This window comes from Lepidochelys kempii, chromosome 4, assembly GCF_965140265.1.
Source record: "Lepidochelys kempii isolate rLepKem1 chromosome 4, rLepKem1.hap2, whole genome shotgun sequence".
NCBI classification, from domain to species: Eukaryota; Metazoa; Chordata; order Testudines; family Cheloniidae; genus Lepidochelys; species Lepidochelys kempii.
In genome coordinates this window covers 96,964,725-96,983,143 of record NC_133259.1, presented here as the reverse complement: position 1 = coordinate 96,983,143, position 18,419 = coordinate 96,964,725, and the positions used below count along the sequence as shown (strand labels likewise).

The following is an 18,419-nucleotide window of genomic DNA, read 5'->3' as shown; positions in this document are numbered from 1 at the left end:
TATGCTGATCAGTGGCCCTCACCAAAGTTGCTTGAAGTGTTTGGGAGAAGCCCACATTAGCGATAAGTGCTGCATTTGTAAGAGCTTCAAGCCCAGAACAAAAAAGGAGTGGGATGTAAGACTGAGAGCGCTCATCATGATTCAGGCTTTGTGACAGTCTTCGAGCCACCAAAATTGGACTTGGCACCGAGTACAGCGGCATTAGTGCAAAGTGCACCTCTGGCACTGGCCTTCTGGTGCCGGTCACAGTCCCGGCTAAGAAGCAGAGGAGGCACCCGGGGGAGGGCATTCCCCAACATCCCATGTGGGAAAGGGAAAGTCTGGGGACCCTTTTGGGGCAGAAAGTCTCCGGAGCCCAGCCAGGCACCTGCATCGCCGGCTAGGCCAGCCAGCCCTCCTAGGAATCCACCGGCCCCACGAGTAGTGGCAGAGGCCCCAGCACCTGGAAATCCTGTCCACGCCAGAGGCCTTCCAAGCTGAAAAAGACATTGTCTTTGCTGGTGCCCCCGACACTGTGCCAAGACATGGTCATCTCCAGGGGGAAGCCAGCACTGGGATCCATGCCATGATCTCTGTCTATGCGGCATCACTCCCTGGCACCGCGGCAGTTGACATCAAAGTGCCAATCCCTGGGGATGCACTTCTGACCTGCCCAAACCGACCAAAGTTCCCAGCCCCATTCACGGGACTCTCAGCACCAGTCCCCTGTGGGATGGCACCGCTTGCCTGATGGCTGACACAGGGCCTCAGCATGCCATCGGTCCCCAGAATGGCGCCGGTCTCCAGAGAGGAGATATTGCTCCCCAGGATAAGGGACTCCATCGGGGCCACGGCAAAGTCGATCCCAGCTGGTACCGAGGTGCAGATCTCCAGACTCGTGGTACCAATCGTCTGGGTCAAAGCGGCGCTCCCATCCATCCCATTCCCAGTCACCAGACTCAGAGCACTGCTCTCAGAGCTCGGAGCACTGCTCCCATCCACGGTGGTACTCCCCGTTCATGAACAGGTGGTAAAGCTGGTAAAAACTTCGTGGCAAACCCCATCCTCTCTCCCGCCCATTTCCAAGCAGGCAGAGAAAAAGTATTACATCCCCGTGAAACATTTGAGTACTTGTATTCTCACCTGGCCCCGAATACTCTAGTGATCTCGGCGGTCAACAAGAGATAGACAAGGGCAACCAGGCCCAACTCCCAAAAATAAGGCTGGTAAAATGCTTGACTTATTTGGGAGAAAAGTTTATTCGTCTACCAGCCTCCAATTATGAGTGGCAAACCATCAGGCCTTACTCGAGAGGTCTGATTTCAACGTGTGGCAGTCAATATTGAACTTTGCAGACTTGTTACCGGAGGAGTCCACGCAAGAATTCCTTGCCATCCTAGATGAGGGGAAAACTGTGGCAAGGGGCTCCCGTCAGGCCGCCTCTGATGCGGTGGACTCGGTCAGGAGATCCATAGCGACAACTGTGTCCATGAGGTGGGCATTGTGGCTGATGTCCTCTGAGCTGTCGACAGAGGCTAAACTCTCGATCGAGGACCTCCCTTTTGATGACCTGTCTAGTTGGCAGCCGGTATCAAGTGGAGTGCCCCAAGGGTCGGTCCTGGGGCCGGTTTTGTTCAATATCTTCATAAATGATCTGGAGGATGGTGTGGATTGCACTCTCAGCAAATTTGCGGATGATACTAAACTGGGAGGAGTGGTAGATACGCTGGAGGGGAGGGATAGGATACAGAAGGACCTAGACAAATTGGAGGATTGGGCCAAAAGAAATCTGATGAGGTTCAATAAGGATAAGTTCAGGGTCCTGCACTTAGGACGGAAGAACCCAATGCACAGCTACAGACTAGGGACCGAATGGCTAAGCAGCAGTTCTGCGGAAAAGGACCTAGGGGTGACAGTGGACGAGAAGCTGGATATGAGTCAGCAGTGTGCCCTTGTTGCCAAGAAGGCCAATGGCATTTTGGGATGTATAAGTAGGGGCATAGCGAGCAGATCGAGGGACGTGATCGTTCTCCTCTATTCGACATTGGTGAGGCCTCATCTGGGTACTGTGTCCAGTTTTGGGCCCCACACTTCAAGAAGGATGTGGATAAATTGGAGAGAGTCCAGCGAAGGGCAACAAAAATTATTAGGGGTCTGGAACACATGAGTTATGAGGAGAGGCTGAGGGAGCTGGGATTGTTTAGCCTGCAGAAGAGAAGAATGAGGGGGGATTTGATAGCTGCTTTCAACTACCTGAAAGGGGGTTCCAAAGAGGATGGCTCTAGACTGTTCTCAATGGTAGCAGATGACAGAACGAGGAGTAATGGTCTCAAGTTGCAGTGGGGGAGGTTTAGATTGGATATTAGGAAAAACTTTTTCACTATGAGGGTGGTGAAACACTGGAATGCGTTACCTAGGGAGGTGGTAGAATCTCCTTCCTTAGAGGTTTTTAGGTCAGGCTTGACAAAGCCCTGGCTGGGATGATTTAACTGGGAATTGGTCCTGCTTCGAGCAGGGGGTTGGACTAGATGACCTTCTGGGGTCCCTTCCAACCCTGATATTCTATGATTCTATGATTCTATGACCTGGCCCTGTTCGCAGACCCGACGGACATGAGGTTGCATGGGCTTAAGGATTCTAGGGCTACCCTATGTTCCCTAGCCCTATATACACTAGCCCCCCTAGAAAGAGGTTCAAACCGCAGCAACCTCATCGACCAAACGGTCAAGCTAGACCAGGAGCTCTACCACAAGAAGGGCAGGGACTATAAGCACCGCCAAGGCCAACAACTGGGCCCTGCCTCTCACTCGGGTTCTTCCTGCTACCCCCAGGGTAACAAGCAGGCATGTTGAGGGTGTGCCCGAGGGCAACGTCCCAGTCTGCAGACAGGATCCTACACCCCTTTTATTTTCCAACCACCTTTCTCCCTTCCGCCCTGCTTGGGCTGCTATAACAACGGACCGCTGGGTCCTCAGGACTGTGGCAATGGGGTATACCCTACAGTTTATTTCTACCCCCTCCTTCCCTGCCCCTTCCCTGTCCCTCTTCAGGGACCCTTCTCACAAGCAGCTTCTTTCCCAACAGGTGCAAGCCCTCTTATGAGTCACGGCTGCAGCAGAAATCCCTGTACATCAGAAGGGGAAAGACTTCTATTCCCGGTATTTTCTCATACCAAAGGCCAAGGGCAGTCTACGCCCCATTTTGGACCAGCGAGGCCTCAACAAGTATCTCAGAAAGTTGAAGTTTTGCATGGTTTCCTTGGCCTCCGTCATCCCCTCCCTGGATCCTGGAGACTGGTACATTGTCCTCAACTTAAAGGACACATACTTTCATATCGCCATCTTCCATGGACACACAAGATTCCTGCAGTTTGTAGTGGGACGAAACCACTTCCAGTTTGCAGTGCTGTCATTTGGTCTAGCGACAGCACCAAGGGTGTTTACAAAATGTATGGTGGTGGTCGCTGCATACCTCAGGCAACAGGGCATTCAGATCTACCCATACCTCAATGATTGACTCATCAAGGGTCATTCGCAGGCTCAGGTCCATTGCAGTGTTCGGGTGGTAGAAGCCGTGTGCCAGGCACTGGCCTGTTGATAAACAAACAAAAAAAGCAATGGTAGTGCCAGTGCAAATAATAGAGTTTATGGGGGCAGCCCTAGACTATACATGGGCCAGAGCTTTTCTCCCAGAGCCCAGATTCAAGACAATGTCAGCTCTCATCACCCAACTCACCACCCACCCTATCACCATGGCCAGAGTATGCCTCAGGCTCCTAGGACATATGGCAGCGTGCACTTATGTAGTTCATCATGCACGTCTGTGGCTCAGGCCCCTCCAGATGTGGTTAGCGTCAGTTTACGTCCCAGCCAGGCACCACCTGGACAGAGTTCTCACAATTCTGCCGCAAGTGCTTACAGCTCTGAAATGGTGATCAAACCCAGTAAACGTTTCCGAAGGAACACCCTTTTCAGCCCCAAAACCTACAAAGATGCTAGTGTCGGACACATCCGACCTAGGCTGGGGGACCCACCTTGGATCACTGAAGATCCAGGGGTTATGGTCCTGGGAGGAGCTCACACTAGACATCAAAGTCAGGGAGCTCAGAGGCATCTGTTTGCTTGCAAGGTGTTCCTTTCTTGACTGTCCTATCAAGTGGTTCAGGTGTTGACTGACAATATAGCTGCCATGTTCTGTGTCAACAGGCAATGAGGTGCAGGGTCCACAGCTCTCTGCCAAGAAGCCCTCCAGCTATGGGAGTTCTGTATCCGGCATGGCATACACATTGAGGTGATACATCTCCTTGGTGTCTAAAACACATTGGCAGATTTCCTCAGCAGGGCGTTCTGTTCTCACCACAAGTGGTCCCTCCACGAGGAGGTTGTCAAAATGATCTTCCAGAGGTGGGGAACTCCCCAAGTGCACCTGTTCGCCACCAGGTGGAATGGGAAGTGCCACTGGTTTTGCTTCCTCCAAGGACTTTTTTCCTGTCTTGGGCAGACGATCTGATGTATGGCTTCCCGCCAATCCCTCTTATCGGCGGGACCCTCCTGAAAATAAAGAGGGACAAAGCCAGGGTCGCCATGATCACCTCAGCATTGGTTTGGCATGTTCATGGACTTGGTGTCAGCGCCCCCATGACGCTTCCCAACCACCCAGATCTGCTCTCTCAGGGTCATGGGCGGTTATACAGCCAAACCTCACCCCACTCTACGTCACAGCATGGATGTTGCATGGCTGAACCCAGAGGAGCAGGTTCGCTCTACTCAAGTCCAGCTGGAAAGTAGAAATCCCTCTGCTAGAGTAACTTACCTGGCAAAATGGAAATGCTTCTCCCGCTAGGCATTGGAGCAAGGGATCTCCCTGACCCAGTAGTCTCTGCAGTCCATTTTAGACTACTTGCTTCATTTAAAGCATCGGGCCAAGCCTTCTCCTCAATCAAGGTGCACCTGGCCTCCATTTCAGCTTTCCACCCCTGTGTCCAGGGCAAATCAGAGTTCTCACATGAGATGACGATCAGGTTTCTTAAGGGCCTGGAAAGGCTCTTTCTGCCAGCCCAGAACCCAGTACCCCAGTGGGACCTCAATCTAGTCCTTTCTAGGCTCACTGGCCCTGCCTTCGAGCTGTTAGCCTCCTGCTCTCTTTCACATCTATCTTGGAAAGTTGCCTTCTGTGTGGCTATCACTTCAGCGAGGCAGGTATCAGAGATTAAAGCCCTTACATCGGTGTTCTACAAGGACAAGGTTCAGTTGTATGTCCACCCGGCTTTCCTGCCAAAGGTGGTGTCGATTTTCCATATTAACCAGGACATATTTCTCCCCATTTTCTTCCTGAAGCCTCGCGCGTCGAACAAGGAGAGACATATGCACACCCTTGACGTCGGGCAGGCTCTGGTCTTTTCCTTAGAGCGCACTAAGTCCTTCTGTAAATCAACTCAATTCTTCATCGCGGTGGCCAACAGAATGAAAGGCCTCCCCGTGTCTTCTCAAGGGCTTTTGTCTTGGATTACCACCTACATTCGCACTTGTTATGAACTGGCGCAAGTTGTACCTCAGCAGATAGTGACGCCAGAGCTCAGGCATCATTGGCAGCCTTCCTGGCACAAGTCCCTATCCAGAATATCTGCAGGGCCGCAACATTGTCGTTGGTGCATACCTTCACGACCCACTATGCCATCACCCAGCAGGCTAGAGATGAGGCTGCCTTTGACAGAGCTGTGTTGCAATCGACACACAGGGGATACTGCTTGGGAGTCACCTAACATGGAATGGAAATGAGCAATCACTCAAAGAAGAAAAAACAGTTACCAACCTTTCGTAACTGTTGTTCTTCGAGATGTGTTGCTCATGCCCATTCCATGACCCACCCTCCTTCCCCACTGTCGGAATTCCGGTAAGAAGGAATTGAGGGAGGGAGGGGGCCAGCAGTGCCCCTTACACCAGCACACATGTGCACCACTCCAGAGGGTGCCAGAGTTGGTCCCCTACGGATACCATTGAGGGAAAAACTTCCGGCACCGGTGCATGTAGTGAGAACACACACCTAACATGGGATGGACATAAGCAACACCTCTTGAACAACCATTATGAAAGGTTAGTAACCATTTTTTCCTCTTGTTAAATGTTGAATAGTAGCTATTATTCAAAACCAGTTTGACGTGGCTAACTTGCCAGTTTAGATGACTGTGTAGATACCCTCATAAAGTATGTAGACTGATAATGCTGCTTGTCTTTCAAGGTGAGTCAAAAGATGGTATTGTATGAAGTGTTGTCTGTCTTCCTACTGCCATTATCCATCCCAATAAAAGAAGAGTTCAAAAGGGGTGTACATCTAATAAACAAATTTCCTAAACAAACAACAACTTGGTTTCACAGCATAACTTCTCAGGTGTAAAATGTTATGAGTCGCTTGCATAGAATATTGTAAAGAATTCCTAACAAAGCCAAGAAAGCTTGAATGTAAAATGTGGACATCATCATTTTGCAGATACAAGGAAGCGGTTGTGGCTTATGAGAATGCCAAACAATGGGACAATGTAATCCGGCTATATTTGGATCATCTTAACAATCCTGAAAAAGCTGTTAGTATTGTCAGGGAAACACAGTCTCTCGATGGAGCCAAGATGGTAGCCAGGTAATGCAGTACTGTAGATTAGATAGATTTACAAACCTAACTTTCCTAACATTACTTCTTTATAACCTCTCATGCCATCATCCTTGTTGCCCTCTTCTATATTTTTTGCCAAGTGCTAGAATTATGCTCAGTACACTAGAAGTGATTAAAAAATGAGATGTAAATAGTAAGCCCTCTAGTCCATCCACAGAGAGGTTTCACTTTTACAAAGGGCTATTCAGTTTTTTGGATGTCTTCTCTATTAATTTGTTGATACAGTCCAGTCTTCTGTTTGCTTTTCTTACTGTAGAAGTCTTGAGTGTCTGTCCATTCTTATCAACAGATTTCTTTTGCTTGATTCATGTCTTCTAGCTTGTAACCATGTAAAGCATAGTCCCTTTAGTTATTTGAGTTATATTAAATTCTCTTATCATTACCTGGTATCTGGGAGGGATATTCTTTTTTATTTTATTTTGTATTGTATATTTTAATTTATGGGGTGGGTGTGATGGGTTGGATCACAGAGAGCCCCTTGGGACTGCCAACTGATGTGCCAAGACTACTTCTGCCCCTGCCTTCCCTGCCAACTTGAGACTCCAGCACCCTGTCTTGCTGAGCCAGACACGCCAATCTGCTCCAACACAGACCCTGGGTCTGAACCACGTGCCCCAGAGCTGCAGACGTAACTGAAAGCAACTTAAGAAGTGTTCCTGTCTTTAACACTCAGATGCCCAACTCCCAATAGGGTCCAAACCCCAAATAAATCCGTTTTACCCTGTATAAAGCTTATACAGGGTAAACTCATAAATTGTTCACCCTCTATAACACTGATAGAGAGATATGCACAGCTGTTTGCACCCCGCCCACCAGGTATTAATATATACTCTGGGTTAATTAATAAGTAGTTTTATTAAATACAGAAAGTAGGATTTAAAGTGTTTCCAAGTAGTAACAGGCAGAACAAAGTGAATTACCAAGCAAAACAAAATAAAACCCGCAAATCTATGCTAATACAGTAAGAAGCTGAATACCGATAAAATCTCACCCTCAGAGATGTTCCAGTAAGCCTCTTTTACAGACTAGCCTCCTCTAGTCTGGGTCCAGCAATCACTCACACCCCCTGTAGTTACCGTCCTTTGTTCCAGTTTCTTTCAGGTATCTTTGGGGATGGAGAGGCGCTGTAGCCAGCTGAAGACAAAATGGAGGGGTCTCCCGGGGCTTTAAATAGACTTTCTCTTGTGGGTGAAGACCCCCTCCTCTCTCTTATGCAAAGTCTAGCTACAAAATGGAGTTTTGGAGTCACCTGGGCAAGTCACATGTCCATGCATGACTGAGTTCCTTACCAACCAAGCCACATTCCTGGGAAAGCCCAGATGTGGATGGGCATCTCCACGTTCATTGTTGGCTTAAGGGCTTCTTGACTGGGCACTTACTGAGAATAGTCTTTTCTCAGGAAGCTGACCAACTGCTTCACTAAACCCTACTTAGAATCAAACAAGTATGCAGCCAATATTCATAACTTCGAATACAAAAATGATACATGCATACAAATAGGATTAATAGATTCCGTAGATCATAACCTTTACAGAGATATGTTACATGGCATATGTAGCATAAAACACATTCTAGTTATGTCATATATACATACATAAGTATATTTCCATAAAGCCTTATGGCGCATAGAAGGGGCATCTCTAGGTTATTATCATAAATCTGAATCTGTGTTTTTTGTATAGTGCAACACTTCATAATCCCTGAGTTGAGCACTGAAAGGTGGGGGCTTTTTTTTTTTAAGCCTCTAGAATGCTCATTTTAGCACATCTATAGCTTTATGTAGGGCCAAAGCTTGTGCTAGTCAGTTAAACTTAAAATTTGCAAACCGAGGGTGATATTCACTCGTGGTGTTGAGGACCACTGCAAGTCTATTTGCACCATGTAAGCTCTATTCTGTACAAGGTTAGTCTGCTGGGTAGCCAAATAAGCTGCCTGTTGCATGCCATGGAGCTAGTCACTGTACTAGTCATTGCAGGACATGTGTGGAAGGTGCCTTCAGAGACAAAGGAAGGCCATGGCAACCAACTCCAGTTTGTGTTTTTGCAGATCCAGTGGTCCCAGTATCCTGTAGAACCATTGCATTGGGGTTGTGGCTGCTACTGGAGCCCTGCACACGGACCTTGGTTTGGGAGTGGGAGGGGAAGTGTATTTCATCACTACATCCTCCCTGCATTCTCTGGTTTCTACACAAGGGGAGTGAATTTCACTCTGAGTGCACAAGTTTGCACGTTCTTACTCTTACATACAATCACACAAACAAACAAAAGCAGTAAATATCCATTCAGTTCAAAGTGCCATGTATGGTTCCCTGGGTGCATATCAAGAACATCACACTCTATGCATAAGGAACATAATTGGACAGATGATGTGAAACAATGAGAACTTCAGCTTTATTATTTTTAAAGTATATTTCAAAATCAGTAATCCTCACTGAGAACGAATGTCAAGTTTTAAATGGAAGAAAGAGTATATGAAAATATCATTAGAAAAAGGCATCTGAAAAACACTTTTTGCACTTGAATGTCTCAAAATTGGCCAAACAGAAATTTACCAAAGTTTCATCCAAAAAGTTCACTTCTGGCCTGTCAATAAACATACAAAATTTTATCCCAAATGATTAGAATCATTTAGAAAACTATAAACAAGCAAGCTTCAAATTGAAAAGCCTTAGTTTATCATAAGGTACATGCATATCCTAATAGGAGCACACTAGAAGATTTAGAAGAATGATTTAATGGTCCCTCAGTTGCCACACTCCTTGCACAAGAGATTTTCTTTGGAAAACATTTGGAATGTGTTTATTGTGTTATTTAACAAAAGTATTAATGTGTTTATTCTGATCAGATTCTTTCTGCAGTTGGGTGACTATGGTTCTGCCATCCAGTTTCTGGTCATGTCCAAGTGTAATAATGAAGCTTTCACACTGGCCCAACAGCACAATAAGATGGAGATTTATGCTGACATCATTGGTGAGAATTCTATTTTAATAATTTTATTTGGAATTCTTTAGCAATCTATGGCCTATTTGTGAAGAAAGACATAGAGAAGTCTGTAATGACAATGTGCAGCTGTGTGAAATTAATACCAGGAGGCAATGGAAAACTCACTGAACCAGTTTCCAGTTATGCCATTTGACTGTCTAATAAACAACAAGGGTAATTACATTATGGTGTAAAACCTAAATTAAAGAATTTGTCCAGTAAGTCATTAGTAAGGCTGCGAGTTTGTCACGGATTCTGTGACTTCTGCAGCAGCTGATGCGCTTGCAGGCACCGCCCCCGCAGTTCCCATTGGCCACGATTCCCAGCCAAAGGGAGCTGCAAAGCCAGTGCTCTGGGCGGAGGCAGCACGCAGAGCTGCCTGGCCACACCTTCACCTAGCAGCTGAGCAAGGGGGATGTCGTCACTTCTGGGGACCCCCCAGGTAAGCACCACCCACAGCCTGCCTCACCCCATCCTGTTCCCCTGCCCCCTCCCATACCCCAACTCTGCTGCTGCTGGGTGCAGAGAGGCGCAGAGCTAGGTTGGGAGCCTGCCGGCTTTGCCAACATCCCCCTGCCCCAGCACCAGCAGGGGTCCTGGGCTGTGCGCCACCACCCGCACCCCTCCAGCACCAGCGGGGGTCCTGGGCCACGGGCCGCTGCACCTCCCCCTCCCCAAGTTTTAGTCACGGGTATTTTTAGTAAAAGTCATGGACAGGTCAGAGACCGTGAATTGACCTGTCCATGACTTTTTTACTAAAAATATCCATGACTAAAACGTAGCCTTAGTCATTAGTCCTTTCTCAAAGATCAAATGTGGCACATTAAGTAGGTATAAACTGTGCAAAACAGAAGTTATAAATCCAGCTGGCTCCTATTTTGTTTGAAAACCAAAAGCCAAAAATGTGAAATATGTGGTTTGCCTCTTTGACGGGATCTATAAACCTTTGTTTCATGAGAAGAGTTTTGCTCACCTTAGTGTCTGTGTTGCAGGTTCTGAGAATACTACCAATGAAGACTATCAGAGTATTGCACTATACTTTGAAGGAGAAAAAAAACATTTTCAGGCGGGCAAGTTCTTTTTGCTGTGCGGTCAGTATGCCCGGGTTAGTATTCAGATTGTAAAACAGCAACAGTATTTAAATGTGCGTAGCAATGGTTGTGCAAAACACTGGATTCCAAGATTTTTACACTTCCTACAGATCAGAAAAAAAATAGGCTTTTTACCTGCTTCCTCTTATTTCACATTGATGCAATCAAAAGAAAAAATATTATAGTCCTACCTACAACAAAACTTAGAGGAAATTATTTCTTCCATTAAATAGAAAATGAATAAAGGGTGAGTGCTATATATTCCGTTATTCGGCTGTGCACATATTTCTTATTGACAGCAGTAGAAGCTTCATATGGATCATAGACATAATATATCTCTAACTGATACATGAACATAGTTAGTTTAGTTACTGTTTACTTGCTTGTCTGAATGTTAAGTTTTAGAAAAAGCTCATTCATTGATTAAATTCTGTAGCTTATTGAAACACAATTTTTAAACGAAAGAGTATGCAAATTAGCATATTTCTCATAGACTGGTTACAAGTTGAGTGTGTCAGCTGCTGCATATTAAGCAGAATGTTTATGTCCTGAGAGCAAAAAAGCAAGGTTACGAATTTTTGAAAATTACCAACTGCTGGGGTAGGAACATAGTAGGTGACCTGCTTCTCCCAGTGAGCCAGTGCCCCATTAACCCTTGGTTGCGGCACTCTGTAATGCCCCAGTAGAACAGTTCTCCTCTCATTGCTGGCTGTCAGTGCTGAGAAGAAATGTGCCAGGACTAGGCTGTGAATGCTGCTGCAATTCTGATGGGGCCATGGGAATGAGGAGGAACCAAGGAGGTGGGTATAGGTGGTGTGCTGGATTGTAACTGTCCAGCAAGCCCTTCAGAAAGACTTCATCAGTATAATTTTTCCTACAGCAGTTTTTGGGACAGCAGCTGATGCCTGTGTACTCCCATGGTCCCGGTGTGATCATCCCTATTGGTCATTTTCACTACTTTTTGACTCCGTTAACTTCAGATTCACATGAAACAACATAAATGCTCTCAACGTGTGCTCAGGGATCACATAAGTTTAATGTAATCAAAGGATGTTTCTCCTTCCTTCCCAGATGCTGCAGAACTAGATGAATTAAAATCTAATTTTTCAAAAATAGGGGAAAAAAATTTTAAAGAAAATACCATGTCATTTACCTGTTATGTCCCTGTGTTTCTATTTTTGTTTCAGGCACTAAAACACTTTCTGAAAAGTCCAAGCACAGAAGATAACATGGCTATAGAAATGGCTATTGAAACAGTAAGAAACATGGATAAATCTAAGAAATTGAGTATTCAGCCTGCTTTTCAAGTAATCTGTGTCTCTACTGTAATGATGTCATCCTAGTGTTTAGCAGAGTTTGAATAGCTTATAGATGTAAGGAGGAAGCTGAAAGAGTAAAAGCAAGGGCTAAGGTAAAAAGTTCCTGATGCCATCCCAAATAATTTTCTTAGCACTGGTCCTGAAAGAAGGGAATATAAATAACATATCTATCTGTAATTCCAAATCTAGAACATAAGAATGGCCACACTGGGACAGACCAAAGTTAATATTTGTTAATATTTAATGGATGCTATTTAAAAACTTGTTAAATGGGTAGTAGTTTATGACATCTTTGCCATAGTGTGTTAGATTTTCAGCATGGATTCACCATGTCAAAGAGAAGCTGATCAACCAAATAGATACCTACTTTACTGCATTTTGAGTATATAACACCGGTAAATACATGTTTTAAATATCTCTAAGTTCAAAGGTTTTCTATAGGGAAATCTAATTCTTTTTCCCCGTATTTCAGGCGCATGTTGACATTTTTCCTCTGTCTTTATTTAATAGGTGGGGCAGGCAAAAGATGAAGCACTAACTAATCAGCTGATAGACTACCTTATGGGGGAGAGTGATGGTATGCCCAAGGTACTATATTCCTATCACTCTTTTTTCTCCAGTTTCTGTTCTATAGGATGATTTCTTTTATTTTTTTGCCCTTCAGAAACCTAGTAGATGTACATTGTCCAGAACTATTTTTATATATCCAAAAAAAGTAAAGTGCTCAGCTCCCATTTAAGTTCCTAAATTAAATGATCAGATTTTCAAAAGGCTCACTGTGAAGCATCTTCCATTAATATGTGGAACAATGGGTTCTGTAGTTATTTGGAAATCTGGCTACTTCATTTAGATACCTAAATGGAAGCTGAGCTTTTTTTGAAAATCTGGCCCTTTATTTTTGTACTTCATTATCTAATATCATACCATTTTCAAAGTTGAAAATGATTTATTACAGTCAATTCCAACTGCAAATACGGGATATGGTTTCCCTAACTATACTTGATCTTAGATAAAAAATTAATTGCACTGTGCTGGGATGTACAATTCCATATATGATCTGTACACAACTACATAAAGCGTTTACGGTAAAAAGAAAACTAAAGATTAGCAAACCCATATCTTGAGTTTTTAATGGCATACTTTATATATATAGAATACTCAGTTATTTAACACTAAGAATATAAAATATTGTAGATGTTTATTTTTTATTGTGGCTTATGGGAAGTCTTTATGAGGTCATAGAGTTTAAGGTCAGTAGGGATCACCAGACCTTCTGGTCTGACCTCTTGTATATCACAGGCCACCAACACCACCATTACATTCCTGCAGGAGCTTTATGAATTTTTGCTTCTATCTCCCTTCTGGGAGACCCCATTTCATACCCCGCATCCTTTATACAAAGAGGACTAAATAGAGCTTCTTTTGAAGTCTATAGGTCACTTCTCCTACCACAGGTAGAGATGCAGGCACTGGGAACTGGTAGACTACAGTAGTAGGCTGTACTAGTCCGTCTTCCCCTTATATGTGCTATTTTTTTTGTATTAGTTGTCATGTTTGTGTGCTTGGTTAGTTATGTTAACCAATGTTGTTAATCCTGCTTGTTAATGCCATAGGGCTGATGTTAAAAGGAAGACAGAGAATACCAAATATATTTCAGGGTAAAGGGATGAGAGACGAGAAATTACAATGTCTTCAGAGGTGAAATTCTCTTCTCATATCCACACAACCAATCTCTACTTCAGTACCTTGATTTCCATACATGTGCAAACCACCAACTATGTGAGCAAAATCTAGGAGTGTAGATCTGCAGTATGGATCTGAGAAAAGAATTTTGCCCGTATTATTTTTCATGTAGGTTTTAAAATAAACTAGCATTGCTAACAGCCATCAGATGGTGGTAATCTTTGGGTAATTCAGGTTCTCTAAGATCCTCTGTGGCTGAGTACAGAAGGCACTTGCTCCCAAACATACATTGTATCAGAAAGACTCTGCAGGGCTTCCATGGTGTAATCGCCACAGTCCTGTAAATTCAGAATCACAAATTATACTGTGTAGGCATGGAGCTGGGTTTGACAGCTGTAGAGATGACATGTAGTTGCCACTGAATTCTAGTTGTGGTTTGCAACTCTATAGTGAGGTTGTAGAGCTCTGGCCTCTTCTTTGCTGTGCTGTATTCTAGGGCCAGGATTTGGTCCTTTGGGCACTTAATGACATTTTTTTTTTTTAATTTAAAAAAAACATCTCTACACTTTGAGCAGCTGCTTTATCTGTCTTTTGTTGGGTGCTGTTTTGATGTAATGTTACCTTTCATCAGACATTTGGATGACACCAAAATTGTAGAGGAAACATACACTCAAGAGGACAGAATCCAATTGCAAAGTGACCTGGAGAGATTAGAACTGTAAGGGCTGTGATGGGAGATCTGGTACACAGATATAAACTGTGAGTGGGACGTGGACTGACTGTCACATCCTGTCTTTATACTATTTTTTCTGTAAACCACAACCAAGCAACCTGGTTGCCTCAGGGAATGCGTGGGATGGGGAATTGGAAGTGACCCACAATATGAAAAAGTTTGAGAACCAGTTCTAAGGGTTTAATTTTTTTATAAAACATAGCACTGTGTGAATACACTTGTAATGTTTAACATTGTTTTGCAACTTGTATGAAGGGCATTCTTTTCCTCATTTAAAAGCTCTTTCTTATTCTTCTGAATGCTTTACCCCATCTGCCATAGTCTCTCTCAGTGAGTAACATCATTTTACTTTATCAAATCATAGTAACTTATTAAAGAAAAAACAAATAATTTTTAACTTCATTATGGTGTAGAGGCAAATGCCTCACTGAAATTCTCAGGCAATCTGAATCACATTTTTATAGAATAACATCTTTTAGATGGTAGAATCTTTATTTCACTGAAGATAAAATCTAAATTGAAGTAGCCATATGGCAGAAATTTGTTAATCTTCTCTTCACTTATTCCCAAACTGGATAATTCTCACAACAGCCTGGTTGTCTCACTCCACTTCTCTATAAAGAGTTAATAGCACAAGGCTGTAGTGAGGTGTTATATTACTAAGTCTTTACTATGTTTAACAAAATGTTTTTATACCCTTTGTATTCTAATATAATATATTAATAAAGGTATTACATATAATACTAAACTACGCTTGTCAGAATTAAGACACAAGGATTGTGATCCAATATCTTTGATTTATATCCTGGTTGTTTGCTTACTAAAATGCATATCTCCTAGTGTTAATTAACAAGATCTGCTGTTCTGTGTTTATTTTTTAAATACAAAAATGTTTTAAAAATTGAAAACAAGCAACCCTGAAAACAAAATTCTGTAAAGTTGCCAAATTACAATAAAAAGGAAGTAATGGTCTATTGAATATTAATAATATGTTTTCCAAAAGTTCTAAGAAGGATATTTTCTATTTAAAACTGTTTTATCTAATTTTTAAAAAGCATACTATATAAAAATGAAAACATTTAAGACCATATTTAAAATAAACTGGACTCAATTTATTTTTACATCTTCAATTATTTGTAGACACAATTGGAGTCATTTAGATATGTTACCTTAATTGCATCCACAGTGAGGGATATAGGAAACACTATACCAGGTCAGGGCAGTGGTCCGATGATGTTTTGGAGGAAGGTACAAAAAACCATGTCATGGACAATTAAGTAATAACCTGATGATAGGAGAATTTTATTCCTAACGCTAGTCAATTAATGATTGCATTGTCCCATCTAATACAATATATTATCATATCTCATGCAACTGTAGATAGTTTCATTATCTATATAAATAAATATCTAATTTTTAAAAATCTCATTAAGTTATTAGCCTTTGTGGAAGTGAGTTCCTCAGGTTAAATATGTGTTATGTAAAATTATATTTCCCATTGTCAGTTTTCATGTCTCTTTTCAATCTCCATTGATTTTTGTTGTTGTTGTGAGAGAGGGTATGCAAGTCTCTATTTTGTTAACCTCTGTCATGTCCCTCTTATTTGTCTCCTGCCTCAGTTGAAGAGTCATAATCTTTTCAGTCTCTTCCTTATATGGAAGTTTCTCCATGCTTTTAACAATTTTCTCACCTTTCTCTAAACTCCCTCTGTTTCCACAATGTATTTTTTGAGATATGCTGAACACAGTATTCTGGGGGTGGGTACACCATTGATTTACATAATACCATTATCATATTTTCTATCCCATTCTATATATATCCTAATGCTTTTTGTTTTTATTACTCCTGCAAATTGGGCAGAGGTTTCTGTTGAACTGTCTATAATGCTACCCAGGTCTTTTTAGATGAGTGGATTTTAGTTAATTTAGAACCCAGCAATGTGTATAAGTAATTCAGACTATTCTTTCCTATTTGCAATACCTTGCATGTCAGCATTGATTTCATCTGCTGTCACTGTGCCAACTTGTCTAGTTTTGTCCTTTGTCAGTTTTCTTCCTTCTTGACTAACCTAAATATTGTTGTGTCATCTGCAAATTCTACCCATTTGTTCAGTACCCTTTCCAGTGCAGTAAAAAATATATCCATAACACTGGCCTTCGCAAAGACCTTGTGACACTTTGCGATTAGTCTTTTCCCATTACAAAAATTGATCATTTACTTCTGCTTTGTTTTATGTCCTTCGTTTCTAATTCATGAAAATACTTAGCTTCTCATTCCCTCACTACTTAGTTTCCTTAATAAACTCTTGTGAGGGCTTTTTTTCAAAGGCATTTTGAAAGTCCATGTAAATTGCCAGCTAGTTCTCTCTTATCCTTTATTTGTTGCTGCTACTTAGAGAATTTTAGTAGTTTATTAGAGCATGATTTGCCTTTACTGAAACTGTGCTAATTTGCTGCTATCATATCACATTCATCTAAGTGTTCTAGAATTTTGGTTTTTTTAATTATTCACCCAATTTTCCTGGTACTGAAGTAAGACTTGCTGGGCTGTAATGTCTAAGATTACCCCTTACCACTTATTCTAAAGATCGATTGATACCTTTGCTACCCTCTAGTCCTCTGGTATAGTAGCTGACTTTAATGATTACATATTTTTCATAGCAGCTCAGCCTCTTATTTCTTAAATTCCTTCTCATCTCTTGGGGTCTGTCTACACTGCAGTTAAAACCCAGGCCAGCCACAGGTGTTTAATTGTAATGTAGACATACCCTTGGATGTATACCGTCTGGCTCTGGTGACTTATTACTCTTTAATGGCTGGGTTTTATCACCCTTACTCAAGCAAAATAGTATCTTAGTCCATGAGAAGTACCGCTGATTTCAAAGGGGTTTCTGGCAGAGTACGGTATTATTTTGTGTAAGGGTGGCAGAATCTGGTATTAATTTATTCTCATCTTATTCCAGCACAACCTTTTTGATACCTCAGTATCTGATAGTACATCATATTTATTACCTGAAAAGAGAAGGTCTCTCCAACTTCCTCTGTGGTGAAGACTGATTTAAAAAAATCATCTAAACTTCTCTACACTGCCCTTATCCTCCTTAAATTGCTCCTTTTATTTCATGATAAATCCAGTGGACTCACGCACTCTCCTGCAGGCTTCCTGATTCTGATCAACTTAGACTTCCTTGTTGTTGTTTTGCTGGTGCAGCTAAGGCTAGGATGAAAATTTTAACCATAGTATATTTTAATTAGGGGAAAAAAACAAATTCAGGTGCATATAAAAAAATTAAATCTTGAAAGTGCATACTTGCACATATGTACAAACATACTTAAACTACTTTGATAAAATATTAGTAAATTCAGTGGTAAGCTGTTTGTCTCCCTAATAAATGTACTATTTTAAAAAAAGGAGTAATTTTAATCCATTGTTCTTTATCTTCTACTGAATTAAGGGCTATTGCAATGGGCCATACAGAACAGAATTTCAAGGTCAACATTTTAGCATCAGTACTTTTTCTATAATAGTTTTAATTACAACTCAATTATAATTATTTAAAGGGTTATTGTAAGATACAAATGATACCTTTTTTTTTCCCCCCCCATAATTGCTCCTCCACTACAAATTTACTGTAGAATACCAAAAAGCAGAAATAAAACCCATAGGTAACTTTCAGAAACTTCAATGATTGACTAGATCTGACATTACTGGAACAATGTAGCTGAATCAGTGTCCAATTTCTTCATTATTAGTCACCTCATGATCAGTGTACTTTCTCTTCAACTTTTTTTAAGCAGATTATGTATTTTAGAAGTTTTCATATATCAGCAGATTTACATTAATGTTACATTCCAGCTGAAAGAGGGGTCTCTTTCAACTGTATTTTCATGTACCGTTTATTAAGAATGGAAAAATTTCCCTGATTAGTTTCCTTCCTGAAACTAACCTTTTCCTCAATCCAAGAGCA

General features: G+C 42.3%; 1 protein-coding gene across 5 annotated transcripts in view; it reads left to right on the top strand.

The window, feature by feature from the left end:
• Nucleotides 1-18,419, top strand: part of WDR19 (WD repeat domain 19) — a 126,191-nt gene that overhangs the window by 78,475 nt on the left and 29,297 nt on the right. For 4 of the 5 annotated variants that reach the window (XR_012158692.1, XM_073342265.1, XM_073342267.1 and 1 more), the window contains 5 exons: nucleotides 6,466-6,612; nucleotides 9,490-9,614; nucleotides 10,619-10,731; nucleotides 11,905-11,973; nucleotides 12,547-12,624. Coding sequence is in view for 4 of the 5 variants with exons in the window: in XM_073342265.1 (XP_073198366.1) it covers nucleotides 6,466-6,612; nucleotides 9,490-9,614; nucleotides 10,619-10,731; nucleotides 11,905-11,973; nucleotides 12,547-12,624 (532 nt within the window). In the remaining variant the exon portion in view is untranslated. Of the gene's footprint in view, nucleotides 1-6,465; nucleotides 6,613-9,489; nucleotides 9,615-10,618; nucleotides 10,732-11,904; nucleotides 11,974-12,546; nucleotides 12,625-14,350; nucleotides 14,478-18,419 lie in introns of those variants that run through there. The other variant, XM_073342268.1, reaches the window with a different exon arrangement.